The 21,394-nt window shown below is 36.7% G+C and overlaps 4 protein-coding genes across 7 annotated transcripts; all 4 read right to left on the bottom strand.

The window, feature by feature from the left end:
• Positions 1 to 139: 139 nt before the first annotated feature.
• Positions 140 to 2,551, bottom strand: LOC18046324 (F-box protein SKIP8). The gene is made up of 3 exons (XM_006439252.2): positions 1,874 to 2,551; positions 1,443 to 1,639; positions 140 to 581 (listed from the first exon to the last, which is right to left on the bottom strand). Exons 1-3 carry the CDS (start codon positions 2,309 to 2,311, stop codon positions 323 to 325), a joined length of 894 nt encoding a protein of 297 aa, XP_006439315.1. The 5' UTR covers positions 2,312 to 2,551; the 3' UTR covers positions 140 to 322.
• A 1,236-nt stretch (positions 2,552 to 3,787) lies between these two features.
• LOC18046327 (SUN domain-containing protein 5) lies at positions 3,788 to 7,649 on the bottom strand. The gene is made up of 4 exons (XM_006439254.2): positions 6,877 to 7,649; positions 5,115 to 6,460; positions 4,939 to 5,024; positions 3,788 to 4,275 (listed from the first exon to the last, which is right to left on the bottom strand). Exons 1-4 carry the CDS (start codon positions 7,097 to 7,099, stop codon positions 4,041 to 4,043), a joined length of 1,890 nt encoding a protein of 629 aa, XP_006439317.2. The 5' UTR covers positions 7,100 to 7,649; the 3' UTR covers positions 3,788 to 4,040.
• A 95-nt stretch (positions 7,650 to 7,744) lies between these two features.
• LOC18046328 (probable inactive ATP-dependent zinc metalloprotease FTSHI 1, chloroplastic) lies at positions 7,745 to 13,287 on the bottom strand. 2 transcript variants are annotated; one of them, XM_006439257.2, is made up of 15 exons: positions 12,312 to 13,287; positions 12,132 to 12,216; positions 11,599 to 12,033; positions 11,412 to 11,465; positions 11,251 to 11,316; positions 10,774 to 10,869; positions 10,565 to 10,693; positions 10,274 to 10,326; positions 9,877 to 10,072; positions 9,503 to 9,617; positions 9,158 to 9,432; positions 8,671 to 8,754; positions 8,483 to 8,595; positions 8,145 to 8,394; positions 7,745 to 8,023 (listed from the first exon to the last, which is right to left on the bottom strand). In XM_006439257.2, exons 1-15 carry the CDS (start codon positions 12,986 to 12,988, stop codon positions 7,835 to 7,837), a joined length of 2,817 nt encoding a protein of 938 aa, XP_006439320.1. In that variant the 5' UTR covers positions 12,989 to 13,287; the 3' UTR covers positions 7,745 to 7,834. The 2 variants fall into 2 exon arrangements, with proteins under 2 accessions (XP_006439320.1, XP_024043547.1); XM_024187779.1 differs by lacking the exon at positions 7,745 to 8,023 and having other exon boundaries at positions 8,234 to 8,394; positions 8,499 to 8,595.
• Positions 13,288 to 13,988: 701 nt separating this feature from the next.
• LOC18046329 (uncharacterized protein At4g10930) lies at positions 13,989 to 21,111 on the bottom strand. Of its 3 annotated transcripts, XM_006439258.2 has the most exons (15): positions 20,874 to 21,111; positions 20,722 to 20,783; positions 20,342 to 20,427; positions 20,052 to 20,142; positions 19,887 to 19,936; positions 19,641 to 19,710; positions 19,359 to 19,468; positions 18,860 to 18,925; positions 17,905 to 18,455; positions 17,679 to 17,765; positions 17,429 to 17,504; positions 16,088 to 17,327; positions 15,886 to 15,960; positions 14,566 to 15,624; positions 13,989 to 14,401 (listed from the first exon to the last, which is right to left on the bottom strand). In XM_006439258.2, exons 2-15 carry the CDS (start codon positions 20,770 to 20,772, stop codon positions 14,174 to 14,176), a joined length of 3,840 nt encoding a protein of 1,279 aa, XP_006439321.1. In that variant the 5' UTR covers positions 20,773 to 20,783; positions 20,874 to 21,111; the 3' UTR covers positions 13,989 to 14,173. The 3 variants fall into 3 exon arrangements, with proteins under 3 accessions (XP_006439321.1, XP_024043799.1, XP_024043800.1); XM_024188031.1 differs by lacking the exons at positions 19,887 to 19,936; positions 20,052 to 20,142; positions 20,342 to 20,427; positions 20,722 to 20,783; positions 20,874 to 21,111 and having other exon boundaries at positions 19,359 to 19,464; positions 19,641 to 19,707; XM_024188032.1 differs by lacking the exons at positions 19,641 to 19,710; positions 19,887 to 19,936; positions 20,052 to 20,142; ... (1 more) ...; positions 20,722 to 20,783; positions 20,874 to 21,111 and having other exon boundaries at positions 17,905 to 18,475; positions 19,359 to 19,445.
• Between the last annotated feature and the right edge of the window lie 283 nt (positions 21,112 to 21,394).

Consider the following 21,394-nt stretch of genomic DNA (forward strand, 5'->3'; position numbering starts at 1 on the left):
GTCCACAGAATAGCCATTAAATTTCGGTCAACCCATTTAATTCAAAGGTGACCAGATATTTCCTTCCAAAATCATACAACTAAGAAATTACAAGACGAATTAAATAATAAGAAATTTAAAAAAAGTAAAGAAAAGAAAATGGAACAAAATGGACCTTTTTACCAGAAAACAATCAAAAATGAGGCCGAAAAAGCTCAAATGGGCTTTCCAGTGAAATCATAAAGAAACTTCAAGCAACGCAGCTTGCTCATGCTAATAAGTATCACTATTTCTGTATCTAGTATAATCAAACGTTAAAATTGGTTTTATCTCGTTTTTCTCTTTACCCATGCACAACCTGTTGCTCCACCTCTCCATCAACGAGCATCACAGAGCTGTGATGATGCACCATGTACCACCGCCCATTATGGAACTCGAATACATTAGTCATGTTAAATGGTCCAGTGTCAATGTCAATGTAGGTTTTCATGGTAACCCAAGCAATATCTGTCAGTACCCGAGCCCGTACATCCTGAACCTGAAAGTCAACACCTTGTTCCCAATTGAAAGCAATCTGCCAACTCTGAATCACAGAATTATACCTGTAGCCAAAGAAATTCTTTTCAAGGGGGAAAAAAATGAAAAAACAAAAGAACAGAAAACAGAAACAAGATGACTCCTGTATATTTCAGTAAGTCATGAAAACAATGTATAATTAAAAACCTCGAAAGCACAATTGCACTAGCAGACAACATTAAGTGCTTAACACTTCTTCAAGAAAAATAAACTGCATAAACCATACATTTCTTGGAAGTGGGCAAGGAACCTGAGTGTGTGGAGAAAATTGCTGAACTTGTAAAACAGTTAGAAAGGTGGATGGAAATTTTGGACATTATCAAAGGAAAACCTTCCTATAAGATCATTGGTACTGAAATTTATCACAGAAGAGACAGATTGTACAATTAACAACATCAGCATATTATAGTAGGCACTCAATGATGCAACAGGGCCTCCCTATCAAAACAGTGTGACAGAGCTTTCCTACAAAAAGCATAAACTCTCTAGTTAGTAAACAATCTGGCCATGCATGCTAAGATTACAACTTCAACCCCTCAATTTCCAAAAATGTAAAGAATTCCCACAATTTTCCTCTTGCGAAAAACATTCAACTGTCAACAATACCTATATACATGTGCCTTTGCAGAATTTGCTCCTGATCTCAATAAACCTACTTAGAATGAGCATAGGTTTACATGTGCGTATAGTTATCATACGTTTAAAGTTTCACCATTTATAACATACACATCTAGCCATCATCACAGTATCACCATTGCATGTGTATATATCCAACACAACCAACATCACATAAACATGCTGCAACAAGTTATGAATGAACTAGAGCAAGAACTTAAACATGATGCCACTGAGCCACATTTCCTAAAACCAAATAGAAGGAATCATACCCTGAAAAGAGCTCTCCTGATGCATGAATACACTTCACATAATCCGCATTAAGCCAGAAACGACTCATTGCTGGAAGGGACCTTTCTCTGATAATGTTGAAAAATTCTGCATTTACATTCACAACAGCTCTTGTAGCTGCATAGTAAGCCTTCCACCCATTAACTGGAATCACGCTATCTTGCTCCAAAGTAAAATCCTAACAAGAAGAATGATAAAAATGAAAATTTATGCATGCCCAGAGTCCAAAAGTCATCAGAATGGTGCAATTTGTACAGAGAGTTCAGCGAAGTTTTTGTCTTTTAGCAATTTCTGCTTCATATTTTAACAAAATGTGGGCATACAATTTACACAATTTTGAGAAGAGATTAAAAATAAAAATTGCAATTACGATTCAAACAAAATAAAAGGTTAAAAACTATAGTTAAATTACCTTATGATAAAGAGCTTTCCAGGCGTTATCATCATTGGCAGCTTTTCTCATCAACGAATTGGTCATCGAAAGCCTACACAAACTTGGATAATCCAAATAACTGAGAGCGTGAGTCGTAATCTCCGGCACTAACTGCTCCATCATCGACGCGCCGCTCCCACGCTCCGCAACCACAGCCGCCGCCGCCGTCGCGGCGTGTCTCCCCACCTCCAGCATCTCCCGCTCGGCTGCACTTGCCGCCGCAGGCCCGTTGCAGGAACACGTGCAGTTGCAAGATTTTTTCCTTGCCGTTGCTGACGTGGCAGAGGTCGCTCCGTCCGATTGTTTAGTCGATTTCGTTGATCGGGCAGTGCGGACAGCGAGGAGGAGAGAGAAAATCGTGAAAATCGCGGCTATGAGAAATTGGGACGAGAAAAAAGTAGAGGTGATAATCTCCATTCATAAGACATAAGAGCTGCTAAAAACATGAAACCCTAGTATTTTCCTTTTATCCAGGCACCCAGAAAAAAAATTGTAAAAGTTGTTGTGTTTCTCTTTTCTTTTTCTTTTTTTTTAATTGTTTTTGCAATAGTTTTGGGAAAAAAAAAACCAAAATTGTTGCGAAAAATGACTTAGCAGTTGCAGAGAGATGGAGAGGGGAAGGTTTGTAACTCGTGACTCGTAACTGACACTGGAAGAAAGTCGAACGTGTGAGCTCCGGTTCAAGATTAAAAAAAAGGGTCACAGTCTTTGAGGATAATAAGGTAATTATAGCCCAAACTGTGTCGTTTTAGATGCTGGGAGGGAAAGTATTTAAAGTTGCCTTTACCTATCGTGAATTAAGATGGTCGGGAATTAGAATGAAGTGGAATTCTTATATGTTAGAATTATAATGAGAATTAAAATCAAAATAATCTATTTATTTGAGTCATAAAAATCATAATCTGTGTTCTTATTAATGGGTTTATTTTTTTGTGTAATTGTAATAGACTAATGTAAGTTATTAGAATGTTCTTAGTTAAAATCATATATTTTTCACTAATAAAATAAATAAGTAAATATTTTTGGAGGAAATTTATGCGTTTATTATAATATTAAGTGTAAGAATATAATTTTTTAAAATAGACCAGTTGTAGTTGTTGTTATTTAAATAGCGTAAAAAATTATTTAATTTTTTTAAGGATTAAATGTCAATTTATTCTCCATTTTTATTATCTTATTTTCATTTCCACCTCGCCATGTTTTTAGGCTCCATCCAAAATTCATATGTTTTTAGTAAGTAAACACAATTACTTATTTTAATTCTCCATTTCTAGAAATAAACATAACTTAAGTGATAACCAGAAGTTATAGATTTTTTTATATAATTAATCAGTGTAATTATACGTCCTATCATGTTTGTTGAACATGATAAATGTACAATTCTGTCTACCAATTTTTTTGTTATTTTATATGATATTTTATTGTGACATATGGGTAATTAATTATCTAGTATGTTTTTCATATTCATATGAAACAGAGGGTATATAAAAGAATTTTATCATTTAAATTTGAGTAAAGTCATGGCCACAAATTTTTATAAATGATTTATACGAAACTAATGTGTCATAACATAATTTATTTAATGAAATCAATATATGACACATATAATTTGTTTCTACAATTTTATACATAATTTACTTCTATATCTCTATTTAAATAATTATAACATAAAGAGAAAGATGACACATGTGCACTCAAAACTTATTTTAATATATGGATTAGACTCCTATCATTTTAAGAGTGGATATATAAATATGCCATTTTGTCAGTATTTTTAGTTTGCTTGGGATGGAACATCTCATCAAATACATCATCAATGCTAGCTATTTCAGAGTGAAGTCACTTAAATAGAGAGGTTAGTCATGCCAAATTGTGATTAAAAATATCTTTTTGAGGCAACAAATTGACAATGAATTTGTATTCCTACAGAAGCGATTTCAGTACAGCGTGGGTAAAAGAAACCAACCAAAAATTTATTCCTCCTACTTGGATTCCTACAAAGAAAAGCAAAATTCACATTTTCTAGAACAGCAGGAGCAGGTTAGCTGGAATAGAGATTAGAGGCAGGCTACACAATTAAAGAGGGTAAAAGCAACAGCCAAGGAAGGATCTGAGTATTCTAAAGCCACAGGAGGAGAGAGACTAGCTAGCCAGAGAGCAAGGTTACAAAAATTGTCATACTGCTGCTTAGAAGTATCAGAACCCAACCTCTATTCGTTCTGCGTACTTTGCTGCATTGTGAGGCTCTCAAAAGTGTTGAAAGTCGAGCTGAAACTAGCTTGAAAATTGCGAAGCAAGCGAAGAAGAGACTCACAGATAGCACAGCAAGTTCTTTACTCTCTAAATTTGCTTGATCACTTGATACCTTTTCAACATCGATTCTGCGGTAGAGGGAGCGAGGGGAAAAAAGGATGTCAAAAGAAGAAAAAAGCAATGCATTCAGCGTGAGGGTAACAAACAGAAACATAGTAAGACGGTTATTAATAGGTAGCAGCACAGCTATTCCAATCCAGCAGAAAGGATCGATTTATTTTCCGAGTGAGTGTTTCTTTGCACGTGCCCCATGCATTATACAAACTCCCAATGGATATTAAGATTTTGACTAACTTAAAATTCCAAAATGAAAGAAGTTAAAATGTGTAGTAGTCACTAGTCTAATATTCACTATTAAAATTTCAAAACAATCGAGTAACCTCTGAACCCAGCCACTCTTGGATAAACCGGATCACATGAAACAATCCTAACAATATACGATATTGTTGAATGAGATATATGTGATGCTGCTGCATATTTTGGAATTTTACACAAATTGCAATAGAAGACTTAGATGTAAGGCTGCATTGAATTAAGTTGAGTTTAGGCAAGCTTTGTTTGTTGTATAATCCAAATGTCTAAATCTGGCACACTGACTGAACCAAAGCATCTAGGGAAATTAATCCATCAAGAGATTAGAGAAATGCAACCTTTTTGTATTGTACTAATAATCAGTAATGTAAACCCAGGAAAAGACTGTAAAAAAACACTGATGAAGAGATGTTTCTAACCTCAACATACTATTTTCTTTGATCAATTCATTCACACGAAATGAGACAACAGTTTTCCATGACTCAAGGTCTGACAACCCTTTTTCCTGAAGAAAAAGAAACAAAAGGGGATATCAAATGGTTATGTGGCATGGTACAAAAAGTGGGGAGGGGGAAGAGATGCATTAGCACAATACCATAGTCTCCCTCCACTTCACGAGTTCTTCAAGTTCCAGTTTGCTTTTCTCCAAAAGCAGAGATATTCTTGTTATTTCTCTGTCAAGTTCTGGAAAAACATCCTGTTGTCTTTGGTTTAATTCTTTGATATAGTCCTCCAGAACAGATAAATTCTGCTCCAGAGACTTTACCTTTTGCATCAAAATTCTCAGAACTGTGTCACCCGGTATTCTGCCAATAGGATGTTGTCTTACTTCAACTACAGGATCTGGAATCTTGGCCCTCGGCAAAGGATTTGCCACATTTTCATTGAATAGTTGTGCATTCTCAATGTTTTCCACCTGTATATTAGCAGTTTTGACACCATTCTGAACTTTACTACTTTTGTTACAGTCACTGGAACCCACTTCGGGTTCCGATGAAGGCATTGTACTTGAGTTAGGCTCTGGCAATTTATTGGGTACCGACCCTTCAGAAGCCACAAAGAGATCTTCCAACATCCGCTCAATTGCATCAACACCGTAAACCTCTACCGCACTCAGTGTGCAGTAAAATTCTGATCCATAATGACTGAGTAAATTTAACTTCAAGTACCTCACCCACTTGGGTTCAGGCAGCTTAAAGCTTTGAAGTTGTTTAACATTTGTGGCAACAAACTTTCCCAATGGAGACCATACTTCTGTTGGGTAACTCAAACTACCAGACAATTCAAATTCCTTGAAATTAGAAGAATAATGCTCGAAATTCGCAATTTTGACAGTATCAACCAAAGTTTCTTCCCCAAGCTCAATCACGACAAACTTCCCTGCAACAGAACAAGGGTTTCTCAGGTATTTGTTATGATCCTTCCCCAATATGTTACTTGCTCCTTTAGCTTCCTTGTTATGGGCAACCAGCTTTGCACCCTTCATTGCTGAGGCGTAGTTGTACTCTGTTCCATCAGGATCAAACCGATGAGTGATGTTAACAAGCTGACTGGGTACGCCCCATCCTTTTTCTTGCCTTGTTATGTTCCGGAACTCATCAAAATTAAGATAAGTATGGTGAGGCACTTTCCCATCTGATAGTTTTGGTTTTGTAGTTTGTTCTTCATGCCTTTGTGCTTCACAGAATAAAGCAGCATAATTTAAAACCTTCCAAATTACTTCTTCTAATCTACTTGTTTCAGGAAGAGTGTATCTGTGAGTTACAAACTGCTGATGAACAACAGAGTTGCCACAGCTTGCTGACGAATTATTAGTCTCCAATAGCACCCCATTGGGACAATTATTAGTTGCATTTGTCACGTAGGAATTTGCAGTGTCACAAAACTTATCATTGCCTACACAAGAAGAAGGCGTCCTTCCCTTATCAGGCGGCGGATTCCCTGAAATTCGTATCCTTAATCAGTACAGAAGTTTTTGAAATAAAGAAACAAGTTTGCCCAATATTTCAGCAGGAACATGAACTTTTTGTTTATCATTTGAACATTATATTCATGAAAGAAGAAAGATGCTTTGCAAACCAGCTCACAAAATATGACTGGTAAAATACAGAACTATTGACTAATATGAATCATGGGAATCTACATAAAACTAGGCATTTTAGAGAAAGCAAATAATAATAATAATAATAATAATAATTCAAAAGTTTTGTTCCATTGCATATTTGTTTTAACGAATTAAACAGCGGAAAGCAAAATCTTTCCTTTCAAAGGAAATGGGTTAGCTAAAAATCCAAAATAAAAAAATGCGCAAGAGCCAAAATTGAAAAACGGGCAAGGCAAAAAATTTGTATATGCACCTGCTGCGTTGTCATGGCTGAGGCCAAGTTTAGAGTAGAACAAGAAGACCAGAAACCAGAGCAAGATGATTAAAGATAAGGAGAACTCATAGAAGCTTCTGTTTTTCTTCCTCTTGTTATCAGTGTTCCAGTTGCTTTTGCTTTTGTTGGTGTCGTTGCTGCTGCTTTGACATTTGATGATGGTGGTTTCATTTGAACAGAAGCCATTCCGCGGTTTCTTCATGTCTCAACGGTACAGCATGCACAAAGGGTTTTGGTTTGGTTTGGTCGGCGTGTGTCTGTTGTTGCCTCTTCTGTTCTGTTTCATTAAGAGAGAGAAAGAGGGTGAGAGACTTTCCTCATAGATGGGAGCAAACGGTATGTTTCTTTGGCTGGTTTTGGTATTTTGACATAATTAATATTTGTTGTGGCCATTTTGCCATTTCCCTTCCCTTTCTTGCGGTAACTACTTTCTGACACTTGAAAACCGATTGATTCGGGATAAGCGATCACGGAAAGTTATGTGATTAAACTTCATCGTTAATTAACGGCCATTGTTAGAACCCACAAATGACATGGGTGTCCACCATCGGAGGGATTGTACGGCTCGGGCTTCCAGTATTACTCTTATTATTTAAATGATGTGATCTTTCTGCTTATGTATAGTGCCAACTAAACAAACCAACCCATTTTTAACTCTTCCGCTAAAAGCTTCACTTCCGACTAAAAGATAACTTGTTTACATTCAACGTGAATGGCTAGTTGCAGGACCACAAAGAATGGATGTAAAGTAAAAAGTAAACAGTGAAAATATACTAAAATCAGTAAAGTAAATCAAAAGTAACAAAATGTGAGCCATTGCTTTGACGCGTTCCATGGGAAAACAAGCTTCGGTAACCGCCCGTGTTTTACCCACCCACACAACGGGGGAAAATGTTTGAAGAATTCATGTGAATCTCGAAAAGCAACACTGAGCTCATCAAGAGATTTCACCTTTTGAATGATTCACAAGAGCGTGTTCCACTTGACTACATTGTTCTTGCTTGATAAAAGGAAGGGTCCCTGGATTTTCTTCCTCCAAAAGGCGACTTATTGGTGTTTGTGGAGGGTAATTATTCAAAATGAAGTCAATCTCTTCTCTTCCGATTTCTTTCTGATTAAGAAGAACCTGTAATTCAAGAATCAGTTAGATTATTCAGAAGCATTAACTGTTCTAGATTATTCGGAAGCATTAACTGTTCTTTATTTGACTAAACGGCAACCAGGTTCACTCTCCAGGAAAAAAATACCTTCACAGTTTTAAGCAATGCTGCATGGTGCCTCCGCAGCAGAGTGACTGTCCTTCCATACATGTCACGCAATAACTCTTCAGTCCGCCATGCAATGTCATCATCCAAATTGAAGTTCACAGGAGGTTCAGTTAGGCCATAATCATCATACAGGGATCCTTCAAAGTCTAGCCGTGGGCCAACAAATTTTACTTTCTTTCTCCATGGAGGTGGTTCTCCATGTATGACCATTGGATTCTCCAAATTCCATCTGTTGGAAAAGCAAAAAAGACTCAAGATATCAACATCCCATAGAAAGTATGACCTCAACAGAGCGTGGCAGTTTAAAAGACACCAACATGGTTAAAATTTTACGAGCCAGCCAAGATGCATCAGCAAGGTAGTTAACAGATGCTCTGGACGTGTCTTGTCCATAAATGACCTCCTCTGCAGCCCTCCCTCCTAGTAAAACCTTCACAAGAACAACCTCTAATGAAAATTCAGAACAAAAACACCAGAATTTAACCAGCCAGCCTAGGGTTCACACCTGAAGGCGATGCAGCAATTGTGGACGCCGCTCAAACATGTATGATTCATCGTCAAGCCGATGAAATACTAATTGTGATAATGTCTGCAAAGCACACTTGACACATGTTACCATGGATAACAAGAGATAAAGAACATAACAGAGCAAAATCTGAGAGGGAAAGAAAAAGGGAAAAAAAAAAATTAATTAAGCTGGCCACACATCAGAGGGAACTTCTCCATATCTGATAGGCACCAAATGTGGACTTAAGCAGTTCATAGTGATCTACTGTTGCTTCATTTGATTAGAAAGGAAATGGATGACCAACACTACAACTTAAATAATAAAACAGGTAATTCCACCTGACGAAATCCATAAACGATGATATAAATTCTTTAGATACTTGGGAAGCGAGATGTCTTTATAGCTTCTCAAAAGCAAAGAGCATCCCAAAGAATTTCTGGACAGAAAGAAAAGATTAAAATAACCAAGGAAACAGGAAGAGGACCTGACCACGAGGAACAATAGAAATGCGATCACAACATTCAACTTTTGCATTTTCATATCGTCTGAGGAGATGAGAAATCATGGCAACTCCAACTTCGGTAGCAGCTCTACGGCTCTGTCCCTGATTACCTAATTCTATACCACGACGTTTGGGTCCCACCGTAAGTCGGTCAACTGCATCATCCATGTCTGACGAAAGAATGGATTCATGCCCTTTCCTAACTGCCACAAGAGCAGCCTCTTGGACCAGCTGAGCCAACCTTGCCCCTGTCCATCCTGGCAACCAAAAACATGACTTAGTAACTGAAATGATAAATTTCAAGTAACCCCAAAGTTAGCAGTATACCGGGTAAGTTTTTGGCGTATGAAGATAAATCAACAGAATCTGACATCTTCACTTTGCTTGCATGAATTTTCAGAATTTCTGTTCTCCCTTTTGCATTAGGAGCGCGAATTCTTATCTACAAGAAGCCATTGCAACAGTAAACGGCAGAGTACACAAAGCTTTGGTAGGATCTTAAGAAAAACAAAGGAACATATGCACATATAATCAATAAGTCGGCATATTTCTCAATAAAGTATCACTAAAAGGAGATATGACCAAAAGATTGTACAGAATGGTGAAAAAAAAAATGTAGTTTTTCTTTCTTTCTCCGCTAAACCACTAGGTAGATTAGCTAGTAATGTCTGCTGATTTGGCAATAGAGATCAGAGACAAACCTTTCGATCAAACCGACCAGGTCTAAGAAGAGCAGGATCAAGCAAATCCCTCCGATTAGTTGCAGCTAAGAATATAACACCTTTACCAGTATCAAACCCATCAAGTTCTATCAAGAGTTGATTCAGTGTGGTTTCCCTCTCTTGGGTGGCAGCATTATACAAGTGGTCCGTAGTATCCTTGAAAATTCCTTGACGCCTGATTATCCACAACCAAACACAAATAGTCAAATTATTCACATATAACTTAGGATGCTCCATCTATTGCAATGGAATTACATAGAAACCTCAAATTAGGACTGGAGTTAAAATTGCCTATGTTGCTGTTTCATGAGATTCTTATGCCTATTAGGGAAAGGAAAAACTAATTCAGCACAATCCATAACAACAATACCCATACCTAGTAGCCAGTGCATCAATTTCATCAATGAATATAACAGATGGTTTGTTTACCTGCACAGCAATAAAAAAAATCATCAGTAAATCGATTCTAAGTAAATGCTAATGCCGATCATCAGTAAATCGATTCTAGGTAAACACTAATGTCCCACAAAATATAAAATCTTCGACATTTAATTTCCACAATAACCAAGAGATGCAAAGTATCAAAAATCTTATCGGGTCAAAGACACATGACAATTAACAAGAAGTCATTATAGCAATCATACAAAAAAATGGGCAGTTTAATCACCTTGGCTCTCTTAAATAGATCCCTGATACGAGCAGAACCAACACCAACCAATACTTCAACAAATTCAGATCCAGCCATCTGGTAAAATGGAACTCCGGCTTCGCCAGCTATGGCCTTAGCTACTAAGGTCTGGAAAGGCACAATTAAACTTAAATATTTATAGAAGATATCCATCTACATTATTTATATGGCTAAGATATAAAACAAACCTTGCCACAACCAGGCGGGCCCTCCAGTAGGACCCCATGAGGAGGCTTTATCCCCATTTTATCAAAAAGTTCTGGATTCTTCAAGTACCTCACCAGCTATTCAGCAGAAAATTAGATGAACTTATAAGCTTCCATCAATTACAATTAGGGATAGAGTTTAAATTTACAGTTCAAAATGACAGTTAAAATTCTCCAAAAATAAAACTAAGATAGGCTCAGGAATTTCCAGTAGGAAATTATTAGTAAATAAAAATAAACAATGTCAAAGGATCAATAGGTGCTTTTAAATAGACAAAGATAAGTATATTTTTATCTAGCCTCAAACAAAAGAATATTCTTAAATAAACATTTGATTGTTGACAACCCTTTGACTTTCAAGATCTTTGAGAAATGTAACAAGAATGAAAGCAAAATGTCCTTGTACTTGGAAAAACAAACAACAAAGAATTCATGGAGATAAGGTGGTAGTGACAATACCTCTTGAAGTTCCTCTACAGCTTCATCAATCCCTGCCACATCACTAAACTTGACTCCTGTTGAACCCTGAGAGAACATTGCAAAATAGTAAAAGCTGCACATTTTAATCTGAATTAACATTAAAAAATTTATTGGGCCACTGGGTCATGAAACAAACTAACGTCAACACGAGCTTCTGCTTTAGAACGTGAAAAATCAATCCCTTGCCATAGATCCTGCAAAATTTAGAGAGAATGTCATGCATAGACCTTGTCAAGCAAATATACAACATGAAATCAGTCAAATCCTTAATGCACGGAATACAACAGATACAAGATTAAAAAAATCCAGAAACAAAGTGACAGTTACCCATTTCCTGAAGTTCTTAGGTCTTCGTGAAAGTGTGAAACGGATAAGGAGAACCATGGTCAAAATGACAAGCGTGATTGGTTTAAGCATCTCAAGACTAGCAGATAAACCACCAAAAGTGTAAAATTCATAGAACTTAGAGAGAATCCCTCCTTCACCGGAAAGATCAACAATATAATCCGAAATATTCTCTATGATGCCCAAAATGAGACCACGGAAAATATTAACAAATGGTCTGGCTATAGGCCATACAACATATACAGTTGTCACAAAGATAAAACTAGTTACAGCAAAGACAGCTGAAGCAAGGAATCCTCCTACAATAGCTGCCGCTGCAGCCATTATAGCTGTCACCATACCCAACTCAACCATCAATCTGCTAGATATGGAAGATGCAACTGGATGGGGGTACTCTGGCAATTTTCCCACCCATGACTGCAGCACAAGATACAAATAATTTAAAAATCAGAAGAAAGGGTTCTCCAAAGGCGAGTTAAGAAATAATCAACAAACTCCAGTTAAGAATTGATCACCGTCATGTGCTTCTCTATTTCATATTGTGGACCTGTGTACTCATCCAAAAGCGCTTGAGCTTCGTTATCGTCCAGCCTCATCGCCCTACCAATGCACACAATCAATGTGATATCAAAAAACCGCAAAAGGTACACCAGAATCAAAACTTTAAAAAAAGATCATGAATGATTCCAACTCACCATTTGGTTCTTTGCAATTTCTTATTACCAGGAATATCTTTCAAATCAACAATAAAATCCCTATACCCATTTGCAAAAGCCATTCCATTAATCCCCCTTGAAGTCAGCAGCTTGACCTTATCACTTTCCATGTATTTCTTAAACTCCTCAATACTCATTTTTGGCAATTCCTTAACATTTTTATCAAATTCCTCTTCCTCGGATAACTCATGCCCGAAAACTTGCTCAGGTACATAAAGCTTTCCTTTATATTCCCTCAAAATGTCCTTCAAATACACACTTCCACTGACATTTTGATTGTCACTCTCTTTCTTTGAATTTTCTTTCGAATTCAACTTTTCCGCTAAACTTTGAAAAATACCGACATCATTTTTCTCACTCAGATTCTGTCTTTCTTTCAAACTGTAAAATCTTTCACCAATTAAGTATTTGGGTTCCACCTGGCTAGGATTTTCCTTCAAAACCCTAGTGACAAAATCTTCTTCGGTGGGTTTGCTAGTGTCCCCAGGTTGTGATAATTCGCATAGTACAGTAAATGATCTGTGAAGAAAATTGGTTCTCGATTGACATTTCCGGGTGAATTTTAAGGGTTTAGCGCTTTTCGGGATTGACTTTGTATAGTTGTAGGGTTTGGGAAGTTCAACCCTAAATGAAATGAGACTGTGAATGGCAGTCATTGTTTCGTTGGATATATTGCAAATTAAGGTTTCTTGAATCAGGGTTTAAGATGGATTGAGCTCGAAATGACGGTATTTGACATTGTTGTTGTTTTTTTGGGGATTTTCAATAGGGTTTATCGAATTAGGGTTTTTTAGTTTACTGAAATGAAATGATAGTGAAGAAAACAATGGAGCTTGGAAAGTTATCCAAACCAGAACCGAGGTTTAGCGTCGCATCGCAATGAAGAATGCCCACCCGCAGGGGTAGTTTAAAAACTGTTCTGCTCGAAGTAGACGGCGCTAGCCATTAGTCTTTTAAAAACAGTGGCGATTCAGCTATAAATTTTTTATAAATTTATTTTATATAAACTAATTTATCATTAGTTTATTAATTAAATAAAAATATAAAATAATAAAAATAAATTATATGAGTAAAAAAATATTTAATTTAATTAATTTTATCATACTATATCAATTTATATAAAATAAATTTATATAAAAATTTATGATTATATTATTACTCTTTAAAAAAATAATATGATTAATTAACTCAATATTTATAAAAAAAATTATCAATTAAATAATGATTCACATGCAAAACAATAATACTATTTCCACTGGAAATAACATAAAAAATAAGATAAAATACAAAAAACAAAATAATTTTTTTTCGTTTTATAGTAAATTTTTATTTATCCTGTAATGCAATTTTTTTTTGTCTTATTTATTGGGCAATTACCACTGTTGCATGCCACATCATATTAAACGAAATTTAGATAAAACTTGTAGGCTTTATTATGTTCATTTTCACTTTTCCAAGGAAAGTACACAAATCGAAAAGCATTGCATCCAATGAATCTAAGCGGTCGGCACCAATCTCTTTTCAGAAGACAATGCTTAAGAAAAGACGTAGGACGGTGTCTCCGTCCAACCAGCCACGTTCAAAAGATTCTTTCGCACAGCCACGGGGCTGTAGCACTTAGCATGATATGCATGACCGAGTTGCCTATTATGACCATTTGGATTCAAGTATTTTCTCTATAATTTTGATTTATACAAAGTCCCTATAGATGATAGATGATGTTTGGATACTCTCTATATGCTCCAATTACAGTGTACATATATATGTATAAAGCTGGAGCTTCTTGGAATCATAGAATTGGAAAAAAGAGCGAAAAAGCTGCGAAAATTTGCATCAATGTATCACTGAGGATAAACTTTTCCCTTTTGTTGGGCTGCCGCATCAACGTATTGCTCGGCAAGTTTCTTCACTTTCTCACCTTCCTTAATAAGAAAATTCGCATTCTTGGCATTTGAGTGGTACTTCATAACCTTGTCAGTAGTTTTTGCCACTGCCCACCGATATTGTTCGGCGGTAATTATACCACTCTTACACAGGGGCCTAATGTGCTCTTTGATGTAGGCTTCCACCTGCCAGCAATAGATTGTCTGGTCAGCTAAAAGAAAAAATTGGCTAACGGGAAGAAGATGAAAAGAAGACAAAGCACAGCCTTTCATATAAATGTTTATTATTTCATAGGAAAACAGAAATAATATATCAAAACAGTGGCATTGACAAATTGGACAAACAATACCTTCCTAGATACTAAATTGACACCATCATGCCGCTTCTCAGTGCTTGTGCTGGATTCCGACTCCTTCCTCAATGTTCCATCACCTGTTTGAACATCATCAGTTAGTTTTTCTTTACCACAAGAAATATCCTCGTCATGTTGTTCATTTCCAATATCAGATGCTTCTCCAGCACATTTGTTCTCAGCTTGAGCTTCCCCATCTAGCAGTCCACATGGCTTCTGTGACACTTCTGGAAATTTGCTAACAAGTGGTTCTTTGTCTGGGCCATATAACTCCTCACATTCTGCAAGTGAAAGATCTTCACCTTCTTCACAAGGTAAGGACTCCAGAGGAATACAAGGCTTGCTAGTCCCATCCTCTGTTGTTGAGCTTCTGATGACTGCATCACTATGACTCTCCAACAAGCAGGTGGAATCCTTATGTTCATTCTTTTCCAAACCTCCACCAACTTTGTTATCCACAACATTGTTCAACTTTTCCGAGTTTAGAGTGGAAAACACTACTTTCACTTTGGACACTTCTTCCGGTTGTTGGTTAGACACTTTCATGGCACTAACTCCGATGAAATCTTCATCTTCTAAATCATACTCGAAATCACCATAAATATCCATTTCTGCATGAGACTCCATTTCAAATACATTATCAGGCTCTCCCTCTCCTGTCTCCATTGAGGAGATATCCACTTCACTCGGGACCTCTGTTGGGTGATGTGGACTATTGGGAGGGGAATCAGATAAAAGACCTGCGTTTCTTAATGCCTCTTCAACTGAATGATCAGTTGAAAGCTTGTCAGTAGCTCGTTCCAATTCATCAATAGGAACTGCAGGTGGAGCTGAAGAATTTGATTCTGTAGCTCTAGTGGATTTTTTGTTATCTGAACGACATGAAATCTCATGGGAACATAGATTCAGATACACCAATTTGCTGTTTGACCTATCAGCAACCTCCTTTTCAATATTGACAGCATCTGCAACAGCCAATTCTGTTTCTGCAGTTCTGCGAATGACTGGTAGATTTGCTTTCCTCAAGAAGAACTCTGTTAGACGGTAAAGCTGAGTCTGTACATCCAGCAGTTAATAGTTATTGTTAAATAAATAGACAAATTACCAAGTTCGGTGAATGGAAACAATTAAATAATGACAAAAGATGGTGGCTAACTCTAAAGGGATCAAAACCATTTGTACAAGAATTTGTTAGAGAACACTTGTCTAATGGAAAGGCAACCAGAGAAGCCCAAGGAGTTAATATAGAATATCACAGACAACCAAAAAAAAAGAAAGAAAGAAAGAAAAAGAGCAGACAAACAGGAAACTGCATACCTGCCTAACTGATATTGGGATTTTATTATGATGACTGGGTGCCAGTACTGGTTTCATATCAGCTGGAAGTCGAGCCTATGCAGAGAAAAAAAAAAAACATAAATAGATATATATTATATCAGCTGATGCACTTGAAACAGAATTATACAGACCAGTTCCAGACACACAGGGAGGGAGAGAGAAGGAGCAGGGTGTAACATACTAGTAGTGGATAATTTCTTTTAAGCATAGCAGTGTCTTCTGGTTTTTCATGAGTTGCACTTTTGCATGCAACAGCAGTTTTCCTAGCAAGAATCTCGAGGGCCCATTTTCTTTTATCCACCTTCACATCATCAGACGTAGCAGTTCCCTTCAGGGAATTAACTTTAGGATCACCTAATTGAATTGGATGAACTTTACTTGGAGCAGCATTACTCTTTGAGCATGACATATTCCTAGTCCCTTTCTCACACGCTGAAAGAACACCAACTTTTGATGAAACCTTATTTGTTTCAGCAACTTTTGAAGCACAGTTATCCGAAGATAGCTTCAAAGGTTTTTCCATGGAAATGGCTTGTTCTTTACTCTGTTCAGAATTATCAGTAGCTTTAAGAGCAGAAAGAGGCATGATATTGTCCTTGCGTGGGAAAACAGATGTGTCTGCCAAATACAATCTTGAGAGAATGGGGTTTGTTTCCTGGCATTCAGTTGACTGCTCAGTATCTGAGCTCTGAGAATTATTTCTCAGGAGGTCAAGAACTGATTTCAAAGTCCCAATCTTCTCCGTCTTCGTAGCTTTCATGCAGCGATACTTCCAAAATTCAACTTCACAATCTCGGTTCCAAGCACGTCGTCGTCTCCCATTGGAATTCCCATAAATTTTCTTAGTTAAACTCTCACGAACTTTACCCTTCTCGAGCATAGACTTTTTTACTTTCACGGCCAAATGTGCTGGCTGTTTGACAGGTTCGCATTTGGGTCCAGCTATTGCAGCCCTAAAGGCAGCAAGAAGTTTAGGGTCAAAAAGGTTTTCATCACAATCTTTTGAGGATCTATTACGAACAGCTTCTCTTATTTCTTTTCTTAGTTCTTGAACTAGCTCAGATGAATCCTTATCCTCAGCAGGTCTCTTCATGATTTTTTTAACTCTCAAGCCAGACACATTTTCTCTGTCTTTTGAGGATCTATCAGCAGAATTTTTGTGTGCAAGCCCTTTGGGAAGCTTACATTTTGTCCCCTTAACAATACTCATTATATCAGAAGTAACATCTACTTTTTCTGGACAAAGTTTTGACTTTTCATGTCTGCGACCCGCTATCAAAGTGGGAAATTTTTTAGAATTAGCTAAAATAGATGCATTGGCTTCATCCTTGTGAGGATTTGTTTGAGTCAGCTTCTCAGCTCTAATTTTCTTTGCAGGAACTTCAGTCACCTTCTTGGTTGTGATTTCTTTGTTAATACCACTGATATGAACAATGTCACCAAATCATATCAATAAATCAGGAATTGAACATTTTGACTGATGAAAAAAAAAACATAAATAAAATGGGGTATGACAACTGACCTGCAGTTGTCATGGTTTCTCTTTCCACCAATAATTTGGGAATTTTCCTCCTTAGCACCAGGTTCAATCTTGTCAGCTGAAAGCATTTAAAGATCAAACAATGTGATAAGATGGATACCACAAGCATTTGACAAAATAACCATAATAATACATTGTACATATGAGAGAGATATAATTTTTCCATATGTTAACAATGGCCATAAGGGACTCGAAAAAGATGCCTATAGGCACTGTCGAGTCTCTTCCATACCTTCGTGCAACGACTCTTCCGAAGGATTTTGTTGCTGTACATATCCAGTAATTTGATCTTCAGTTAGATACTTGTTTGTGTCAGCAACTAGAAAGACATTAAGAATGAGAATAGATGGAGTAAGATATGGAAATGATATGCAAATTTTTAGTTAGTGCTACAGTAATTATACAATTATTAAGCTTAAAAATGAAAAAATGCACGATTATTACATTCACAAAATTACCAGATTTACTCATAGATAAACCAAGATGAAGATCTACATTGGATATACAGTCAGAAGGTTTATTTCCAGGGTAAGGTTCATTAAAAGTCTTGCCCGAGAAGCTTTTAACACCACCACAGCTACTTTGTTCATTCAATTTTTCATCAGCAGAATCTGTCTTCACCTCACTAGATCCCAACGAGGTAGAAGGCAAACAAAAAGATGCATCCTGGGAGAAAGACAGCTCTGGCTCCTGTGCCTGCAACATTGATTGTATATCAGTTCTCTCATTTGATTCTGATTTAGCGTTCCGATCTCCACCATAAGGATTAAATGCTTCATTTCCAACGCCCTTCTCAATTTCAAGCATTGATTGGAAGTTCTCATTTGGCTCTTCTCCTATCATTGAGACAACAACTGCCGTTTCTCCAGCATCAGCAACAGAAACAGACACCTTTCTTGGAAACAGAGACTCAGCCAAATGATCGCCATTAGCATTTTCTGGACCAGACTGATCGTTTGTACTCTGTGTTAAATCAATGGAAGAGTTCTGCGGCACTTCAGCCACACATCTACAACAACCGGAAGGAAACTTTAGGGAGGATTAGTGACCTAGGATTTAAGATAAATACGAACGTTAAACCAAAACATCTAGTTTATCTTCCTCTTAGAGCTGAGCCACATATGTTGAATGTAGAAGCCAAATTCATGGGATCTAACTCTAAGATAATTAAGTAAGAAAATAAGATGACTAAGAAGTAACTGCAGCATCCTTCATTCCTGGATTACTAGTCACCCGAAAAACCTGAAAGATGGGAGATTCCAAATCCCTGGCACTCACTCCTTGATCAACTACTACCTAGACAATTCTATAATACAATATTCATAATTCTATTAAGTATTCATAATTAGAAGGAAGTTTTTTACATAACAGCCCAACAATGACCAGCAAAATAATCAAATGCTTCTACACTACCTTGGGCATAACCATGTATCTTCACACGTGCCTTCAGGATCAAAGCCCACACAAAAAGCATGATACCTGTTGACATGGAAAGCCAGGAAACAATTAGCTGATAACATCTTTTCTCTAATAAATCGCTGTAGTCTAACATACATTCAGTAGAAGTAAATGTTGACTAAATGGATATTATGTTTCTTTCTTTCTTTCCTTTCTTTTTTTTTTTTTTTTTGGTAGAGAAATTTTATGATGCAAGAAGTAAAACATATGAAATAAGTCAAGAGACAAAGAAGAAAAAGAGAAATAACAAGTGAAAAAGAAGTTAGGGAGATTCAAGTGGGACCAGTGTCCAACATTGTTTTAGAAGGTATCAGAACTTGTGGTTATGGACAAATTCTAGTTTGCAGAAATGAGCAATAAAATGGAACCATCAAGGAGTGAGTCTTTCTCTGTGTTTGTGCAAAAGTAAGCAATCACACAAATCCTTACACATTTGATTAAGGATAATATTTACCATAGATCACAGGAGTCACAAGCAATTGATGTATCAAGATTTGAACTTTCCTCAGCAGCCATAGATCCACTTCGAATTTTGCAGCCATCTCCATCCAAGCAGATAACTGCCTACAACATCATAATGAAAATAAAACTTGGATGCAGAATGTACTTTAATATGCTAATTGTTCATGGAATGGACGAGCTGAGTAAATCCTTGAATAATATGATGAAGTCTCAAAGATACATTCAGTAATCTGTACTAGAAACTTTCAAAGGATAACAAAAGGAGGATAAATACATTTTCATCAATGTAGTATGATGGAAAAGATAGAGTGTTGCTTTTCTCTTCAATGGACCAATCTTCACCTCTGCATAGATTAAAGGAGGAAGGTAAACCACGGGTTAGAAACAAAAGAAAGCAGGGGCAATGAGAAAACAGTAAGGTGAAAGACAATGCTAATAACGTACAAACGAACATGAACGTGGTTTACGCAGGAAGAGTTAGCAAAAAGAGTAAATGAACACAATTAATAAGGAAATATACCTAGATAATGAATCCTCGTCAATGTTGTTGCTTCCAATGGTATCATATACCTCCATAATCAAACAGAAACTTCATAAGCAATAGGTACCTCTTGCCATAAATTTTTATACACCACTACAAAATAATTTTGATAATAAAATGTATCAAGATTTTAACATCACTCACAGGAACACATGTAATCAGCTGAAATTCACCCTGACAAAGTGGGCAAAGGTTTGTGATTGTAGACCAGTTGTCAATACATGCAAAACAAAACCTGAATTCAGAATATTTGTTAGGAAAACTGCACGGAGGGTATGCGTGAATGAGCGGTTAAGCACAAAATGAGACCGTGACGCAACAATAACAATAGTTCTCGTCAAATGATGAAGATGAGTGTATTTGGCAACTTGAGGAAATAAGTTATAGAAAAAGAAAACAAAACAAATAAAAAGAAACAATTACGAGATATATACCAGTGCTGGCAGCAATCTAGAACTCCCCTGTCAATAACAACATCCATGCAAATCCCACACCTTCCGCACTCAAAATTCAAAAGATCCTGCACATTAAAACAACCTTTCTAATCTGAAGAACAGCAAATATCAGAAAATGTAAGGTAAATTTAACTTCATTTTTCATGCGTCAGAGAGTAAACAATTAGCTAGATCCTACTCCATCAACAATCTATCTCTCATCACGTCTGAATCAAAGCATATCACTCTTTACTAAACGTCTTTCAACAATGCTTCAAAGCAAGAAGTCGAAAAAAAAAATCAATGCAACAAATGAAATTCCAGCTCTCATGCTTTTGAACTACAACAGAACAAAAATTTCAAAAAAAATTGAAAATTACATTCTCAGTATTATCAACTTGGAAAGTCTCTTCTTCTAACATGCTCTCCATTTGTCTAAAATCTGCACACAAATTTTAAATAACATTAATGATTATGATAATGATCGAGGTTTGCAGTATAATGGAAACCATGATCGAATATGTAATAGCACCTGTAGTCGCGTAATTTTGTGTATCTAGGGTTCGTGGTGTAAAAAAGGAGAACTTGGACGGGCAAAAGACATAATATCGAATAATTGAGCGAAAGATTTCGCTCGCGACTGAGCGATACCGCCAGTCCTGATTCTGACGATCAGAGAGTGATACTGCTTGCAAGGCAATTGACAAGAAAAAGGGCAGGGTAGTAATTGATCGGATTGATGTTTCGGTTTACGAAATAATGAGCCAATTCATATGGCTGACGTGTCTTCTATTTCAGGGGTTAGAAAATACGGGCCTGTAGGTTAAATGTAAGGTGATGAAGATTCGATCCAATTCGATCAAACTAATTGATTCAATTTTAGATTTGAGTTGAGAAATTAAAAAAAAAATTATTGGAAACAGTAGAAATTTAAACTAAAAATGAAACACAAATTATGTGTGATAGGTTAAATTATGTGCGATAGGCATCTCATAATCACATTATGTGTGACGGTACTTTTTAGAGGTCATAGTTTAGATTTCACATGTCTGT

The sequence above is a fragment of the Citrus clementina genome, unplaced genomic scaffold (genome assembly GCF_000493195.1).
Source record: "Citrus clementina cultivar Clemenules unplaced genomic scaffold, Citrus_clementina_v1.0 scaffold_3, whole genome shotgun sequence".
Taxonomy (NCBI): domain Eukaryota; kingdom Viridiplantae; phylum Streptophyta; class Magnoliopsida; order Sapindales; family Rutaceae; genus Citrus; species Citrus x clementina.